General features: G+C 41.1%; 1 protein-coding gene across 1 annotated transcript; it reads left to right on the forward strand.

Moving 5' to 3' along the window:
- Positions 1-244: 244 nt before the first annotated feature.
- On the forward strand, positions 245-2760 carry ZNF564 (zinc finger protein 564). The gene has a single exon (XM_012810254.2). It carries the CDS (start codon positions 567-569, stop codon positions 2046-2048), a length of 1482 nt encoding a protein of 493 aa, XP_012665708.2. The 5' UTR covers positions 245-566; the 3' UTR covers positions 2049-2760.
- The last annotated feature ends 4930 nt before the right edge of the window (positions 2761-7690 follow it).

Genomic DNA, 7690 nt, shown 5'->3' on the forward strand with positions numbered 1-7690 from the left:
TTCTCTTGCCTCTTTCTCCCAAGTGGCTGGGACTACAGGTGCCTGCCACAATGCTGGCTATTTTTTGGTTGCAGCTGTCATTGTCATTTGGTGGCCCAGGCTGGATTCGACCTGCCAGCTCAGGTGTATGTGGCTGGTGCCTTAGCTGCTTGAGCCACAGGTGCCGAGCCAGAACTTTTTTTTTTTTAACCACAAATATATACATAAATGTGACACAGTGTGCAGTGTTTTCAAAATAATTAATTTAGAAACAGTATTAAGAAGCCGTATATATGAATATTGTGGGTTTCATATATCACAGGTGCTGAGCCAGAACTTTTTTTTTTAACCACAAATACATCCATAAATGTGACACAGTGTGCAATGTTTTCAAAATAATTAATTTGGAAATAGTATTAAGAAACCATATATACGAATATTGTGATTTTTGATAATAGCTACTGTCGAACCCTCTTACAGAGCATTCAATTCATTCACTTTCAGACAATTAAGATAGAGCTTACATGTTCCCCATTCTGGTAGAAATGGAAGTCCAATACTTATTAAGTCAGTAATAAACCATTAATATGCTTTCTGTTTTTTACAGCAATCATATGGTAGAGACACTCTGTGAACATGATCCATGTGGAGGAACCTTCAGCAAGATTCTAAATCTCAATCTGAACAAGAAGATTCCTAGTATAGTAAAACCATGTGAATGTAGTTTGTGTGGGAAAGTTTTTATGCATCATTCATCCCTTAGTAGGCACATCAGATCTCATGCTGGACACAAACCATATGAATACCAGGAATATGGAGAAAAACCATATAAGTGTAAGCAGTGTGGGAAAGCCTTCAGTTCTTGTCAATCTTTTCGAAGACATGAAAGAACTCACACTGGTGAGAAACCCTATGAATGTAAGGAATGTGGAAAAGCCTTCATTTCTCTTCCCAGTGTTCGAAGACACATGATTAGACACACTGGAGATGGACCTTATAAATGTCAGCAGTGTGGGAAAGCCTTTGACCGTCCCAGTTTATTTCAAATACATCAAAGAACTCACACTGGTGAGAAACCCTATGAATGTAAGGAATGTGGGAAAGCCTTCATTTCTCTTCCAAGTTTTCAAAGACACATGATTAGGCACACTGGGGATGGACCTTATAAATGTCAGGAATGTGGGAAAGCCTTTGACCGTCCCAGTTTATTTCGAATACATGAAAGAACTCACACCGGAGAGAAACCCCATGAATGTACACAGTGTGGAAAAGCCTTCATTTCTTTCACAAATTTTCAAAGTCACATGATTAGGCACACTGGAGATGGACCTTATAAGTGTAAGGTATGTGGGAGAGCCTTCATTTTTCCCAGTTATGTTCGAAAACATGAAAGAACTCATACTGGGGAGAAACCTTATGAATGCAATAAATGTGGTAAGAGCTTCAGTTCTTCCAGTAATGTTCGAACACATGAAAGGACTCACACTGGAGAGAAACCCTATGAATGTAAGGAATGTGGGAAAGCCTTCATTTCTCTCCCAAGTGTTCGAAGACACATGATTAGCCACACTGGAGATGGACCTTATAAATGCAAAGTATGTGGTAGAGCCTTTGACTGTCCCAGTTCATTTCAAATACATGAAAGGACTCACACTGGAGAGAAACCCTATGTATGTAAGGAATGTGGAAAAGCTTTCATTTCTCTCAAAAGGATTAGAAAACATATGATACTGCACACTGGAGATGGACCTTATAAATGCACAGTATGTGGTAAAGCCTTTGACTGTCCTAGTTCTGTTCGAACACATGAAAGAACTCATACTGGAGAAAAACCTTATGTATGTAAAGAATGTGGCAAAGCATTCAATTATGCTAGTTCCATTCGAATACATGAAAGAACTCATACTGGAGAGAAGCCCTACGAATGTAAGAAGTGTGGGAAAACATTCAGTTATTCCAGTTCATTTCAAAGACATGAAAGAGGTCACAGTGGAGATGACCCTAATGTAAGGAATGTGGGAAATATTTCATTTATCACACAACCTTCAAGTACACACGAGAATGCATAGTGGAGGAAAACTACAAGTGTAAAGAATATAGAAAGTCTTCAGTTTACCCTTTGGGTTTTGGACTTGCTTGAGAGCTTACCCCTTCTTTGTCCTCTCTTCTCTCTTGTAGAATGGGGATGGTTATCCTATGCCTCTTTCTATTGTATTTTGGGAACACACAGCTAGTTCAGTTTCTTGTAGCTGAAGAATTTTCCCTCAACATGAATCAGTTCTTAACCATATCTGATTTATATGTATTGAGATGACACTTTAGAGTTCCTGCTGCAATTAGTTAAGACTAGAGGCCTTTGGAATGGAATAAATGTATTTTACCTGTGAGAAGGACATCAATTTTAGGGGGTCAGAGACTGAAGGCTTGGACTGAGTGTATGTACCCCAAATTTGTATGTTGAAACCCTACCTCTTAATGTGATTATATTCAGAAGAAATGTCTCTGGGGGTGTTAGAATGAGAGGAGATCATAATGATAAAGGCCTCATAGATGGGATTAGTCTCTTGATAGAGGTCCCTAGAAAGCTAGCTTTGCTCTCCACCATAAACAGATTAAGTTAGAAGATACATAGTATTCTTTGAACTAGGAAGCAGGACCTCACCAGACACCCAATCTGCCAGTGCCTTGACACTTTGACTTCCAGCCTCTCACACTGTGAGAAATAAATCTGTTGTTTAAGCCATCTAGTTTGATATTTTGATTTAGTAGCCCACACTAAGACATAACCCAATTACAAAATAAGGAAAGGATGTATAGTAATTTCTCCAAAAGAGATATACAAATGGCCAGTAAGCACTTAATGATCCTCAACATTATTAGTCCTTAGGGAAATGAAAACCAAACCTGTGACATACATATCACCTCATACTCATTGGTATTGGTACTACCTGTATCAAGAAATAAATGCTGGCAAAGATATGGAATAATTGAGACCCTTGTGCACTGTCAATGGAAATGTAAAATACTGTGGAAAACAGTATGACAGGTTGTCAGAAAATTAAGTATAGAAATAACACATCTAGTATTTCCATTTCTGGGAAGATACTCAAAAAGATTGAAAGTGAGTTCTCAAATAGGTGTTTGTATACCCATGTACATAACGTGATCATTCACAGCAGGTAAAATGTGGAAATTTTTTTTTTTTTAGAGACAAAGTCTAATTTTGTCGCCTTTGGTAGAGTGCTGTGGCATCACAGCTCACAGGAGCCTCCAGCTCTTGGGCTTAGCCAATTCTCTTGCCTCAGTCTCCTGAGTAGCTGGGACTACAGGCACTTGCCACAATGCCTGGCTATTTTTTGTTGCAGTTTGGCCAGGGCCAGGTTTGAACCCACCACCCTTGGTATATTGGGCTGGCATCCTACTCACTGAGCCACAGGCATTGCCCTGGAAGCTTTTCAAGTGTTTATGAAAGATGAATGAACAGAAGGCAATCTATGCACACAATGGAATACTAACTGAGCCTTAAAAAAATGGAATTCTCTCCTATGTTGCAACATGGATGAACCTTAAGGACATTATAGTAAGTGAAATGGAACATTCATATAAAGATAAATTCTGTGTAATTCTACTTAGATCAGGTACCTAGAGTGGTCAGTTTCATGGTCCTAGTCAAATGACATTTGCCAGGGGATAGGGAAATTGGGGAATGGGTATAGAGTTTTAATTTTGCAAGATGAAAAGGGTTCTGATGATGGATACTAATAGCTGCATACAAGGATGAATGTTGTTGAATTTTTTTTTTTTTTTTTTTGAGACAGAGTCTCTTTGTTGCCCTCAGTAGAGCGCTGTGACGTCACAGCTCACAGCAACCTCAAACTCTTCGGCTCAAGTGATTCTCTTGCCTCAGCCTCTAAAGTAGCTGGAACTATAGGCACCTGCAACAATGTCTGGTATTTTTAGAGGCGGAGTCACACTCTTGCTCAGAGCTGGTCTTGAACTTGTGAGCTCAGGTGATCTGCCCACCTTGGCATCCCAGAGTGCTGGGATAATAGGCATGACCTGCTGCTCCCAACCTGAGGATGTGTTCTCAATGTCACTTCACTGTACACTTATAATTAGTTAAAATGGTGAAGTTATGTACATTTTACCACTAAGAAAATGGAGGGAAAAGGCCACTGCATTGCACATATTTCTATGGGACCCTCAATGTACCAAGGTACTCTAGGTCTCTTTCCTACTTGTTCTCAGTATTTTTTATTTTCCTATGTCTTACAAGGGACCTGTCCCCACACAGTCCTTTTTTTTTATTATTTTTTTTGAGACAGAGCCTCAAGCTGTCACCCTGGGTAGAGTGTGCTGTTTTATCACAGCTCACAGCAACCTTCAACTCCTGGACTCAAGTGATTCTCCTGCCTCTGCCTCCCAAGTAGCTGGGACTACAGGTGCCTGCCACAACGCCTGGCTATTTTTTGGTTGCAGCTGTCGTTTGGTGGGCTGGGCTGGATTGGAACTTGCCAACTCTGGTGTATGGGGCTGGCACCTTAGTCACTTGAGCTACACTTGCCAACCCCACACAGTCCTTTTGGTTTTGAGCTTGCATTTAGATTTGACTCCTAGGTGTGTCTTGCTTACCTCCTCACTTCTTCACTACAGACCTGGACCTTAGTCCCAGACTCAGGGCCTTTGCTAACCCTCCCCTGTTATCTGTTGAGATGGAATAATTTTAATTTCTTCTGTATACCATTCACAGACATATATATTGGAGAATATGAGCCAATAGGACATTTTGCTTATGAGTAGATCTTTTAGAATGTGAGAAGTTAAGCAGAACATGTACCAAAAATGAAGTGAGAAAGACCTTAAGTGTGGAAAATTCATGCAATATCATAGGTAATGTGTAATTATATACCCCTAATTCTGTACCTAGTTTAAAGGGATAGTTCAAGAAATGACATTAAATGAGGTTACTGCATGCAGTATCAGAAATGCCTGATGCTAATAGTAGAGTCAGTGTTGGTGGTCAAATATGTGATAAAACATCAAAGTTTCCAAAACAGATCAATGAGGGAAAAGTTGCGCTCACGTTATTACAGAATGTATGAGACTCATTTTTCTTTTCTTTTCTTTTTTTTTTTTAGAGACAGAGTCTCACTTTATCCTCCTTGGTAGAGTGCTGTGGCGTCATAGGTCACAGCCACCTCCAGCTCAGCTTAGGCTCTTGCCTCAGCCTCCTGAGTAGCTGGGACTACAGGCACTCGCCATGATGCCCGGCTATTTTTTGTTGCAGTTTGGCCGGGGCCGGTTTGAACCCACCACCTTCAGTATATGGGGCCAGCACCCTACTCACTGAGCCAGAGGCGCCTCTGAGAGTCAATTTTTTTGTTCTTGAGGCAGAAACTCACTCTGTTGCCCCCAGGCTAGAGCTGTGGCATCAGCTTAGCAACTTCCAAGTCCTGAGTTCAGAACATCTTCCTGCCTCAGACTCCTGAGTAGCTGGGATGACAGCAGTGATTCTCATCCTTCCTAATGGTGCAACCTTTTAATACAATTCCAAAGGGGTCGCGACCCACAGGTTGAGAACCGCTGGACTACAGGCTTCTACCCTGATGTCAACTAAGTTTTAATTTTCTCTATTTTTAGTAGAGAAGGTCTTGCTCTTGCTAAACTGGTCTAGCTTGAGGGATCCTCCTGCCTTGGCCTCCCAGAATGCTAGGATTACAGGCATGAACCACCATGCTCAACAGAGAGTCAAATTTTTTTTTTGAGACAGAGTCTCACTATGTCGCCCTTGGTAGAATGCCATGGTGTCACAGCTCGAAGCAACCTCAAATTCTTGGGCTTAAGTGATACTCTTGCCTCAGCCTCCCAAGTAGCTGGGGACAGATGCCCGCTACAATGCCTGGCTGTTTTGTTGTTGTTTAGCAGGCCTGGGCTAGGTTCAGACCCATCAGCCCCAATGTATGTGGCCAGTGCCCTAACCACTGGTATATGGGTACTGAGCCCAGAGAGTCAATTTTTAATTGAATGTCAGTAAATTCTTTTCACCAACTTGTCTTTGCAAATGGGGATTTTGTTTTGTTTTGTTTTGTTTTGGAGACAGAGCCTTAAGCTGTCACCCTGGGTAGAGTGCTGTGGCATCACAGCTCACAGCAACCTCCAGCTCCTGGGCTTAAGCGATTCTTTTGGCTCAGCTTCCCAAGTAACTGGGACTACAGGTGCCTGCCACAATGCCTGGCTACTTTTTCGTTGTAGTTGTCATTGTTGTTTGGTAGGCCCAGGCTTGATCTGAACTTGCCAGCTCTAGTGTATGTGGCTGGCACCTTAGCTGCTTGAGCTACAAGCGCCAAGGTACAAATGGGGATGATTTATTTTCCTTTTGTTTTTTCGTGATTGCTCTAGTATCTATCATCAAAGTCATAATTTAACACAGTCAGTATAGTATTCTATAAGATGCAAACTAAAAAGTCTACTCAAATATTTCACAGTGCCAACACTGTGTCATTTGTCAGTATGATGCAACCTGGCCCAGAGATTTCCAGGAAACAAAGCTACCTCAGCACAGATGCAACTCATAAATCTTAAAGGTTACTCTTGCAGGAATAGCTTAAATTCCTTTTATGAAGGAAACACCCAGATTGAATACAGGTAAGAAGCGGGAAAGACTACCACAATCTTAGAGTGGTCTCTGGACAGAGGCTGTCTGGGCCAGTTTATCATTTGCTTTCTGGCTGTGTCTTGCCTGTGACATGAGTATGCTCCCACTATCTGTCTTGTAAGAGCCCTGCCATTGTCTGAGTCTCCTCTTTGACATTAAGCGCACGAAAGGGGAGAAGCTGCTTCCTTGGAAGGTGTTTAACTAGGACCCCATGAAATCCCCCAAACAGGGCGGTGCCTATGGCTCAAAGGAGTAGGGCGCTGGCCCCATATGCCAGAGGTGGTGGGTTTAAACCCAACCCTGGCCAAAAACTACAAAAAAAAGAAAAGAAAAAAAGAAATCCCGCAAACATGTTTAATGGTATACAGCTTACTTTCAGAGACATATGAAAACATTACTTTTCCTGTGATTTCTCTAAATTAGGAGTCAGCTCAGATTCCAGCTGTCCTTTGTATTTGGCACACAGTTATGTGACCTAAGTTCTATCAGATATACTCACGTGAACCTTGTGTTGGAATTGAGTAACATGGCCAGTCAAACATTATATAGTTATACCTTTCAGTCAAAAAAATGAAAACATTATATGAGGCTTCTACTTTCCTGGGACAGACAGTGGCAGCAGCAGGGGCAGTGTGTTTTGGTAGTTGACAGTTTTACTTCCTGTCCCTATTTGGTGGCATGCGTTGCTGTGGCATTCTTTGGGCATCCTTAGCAGTGGTGCTTTCCTTATCTTTCCAGTTCTGAAAGGTGATGGTTTGGGCTTTTTTTAAAAAGTGGCCCTCAAAACTTTTCTGTGCTATTCAATATCATATGATTATTTTTTCCAATTTGTATTCTTCTATACATTTCAGCAGCTGAGCAGCTCCTAGCCTCCAGATATCACCATTTCAAACTGTTCTTTTCCCCATTCATTCACAAATTTTTCACTTGGCTTATTTTTAGCAGCCTTCATTTTTGAAACAAAGATATATATATATGTATATATATACTTTATATATATTTATAAGTATATATATATATATATACTTTTTTTTTGAGACAGAGCCTCAAGCTGTC

Source organism: Otolemur garnettii, unplaced genomic scaffold (assembly GCF_000181295.1).
Source record: "Otolemur garnettii isolate 467f Iridium unplaced genomic scaffold, OtoGar3 scaffold00127, whole genome shotgun sequence".
NCBI classification, from domain to species: domain Eukaryota; kingdom Metazoa; phylum Chordata; class Mammalia; order Primates; family Galagidae; genus Otolemur; species Otolemur garnettii.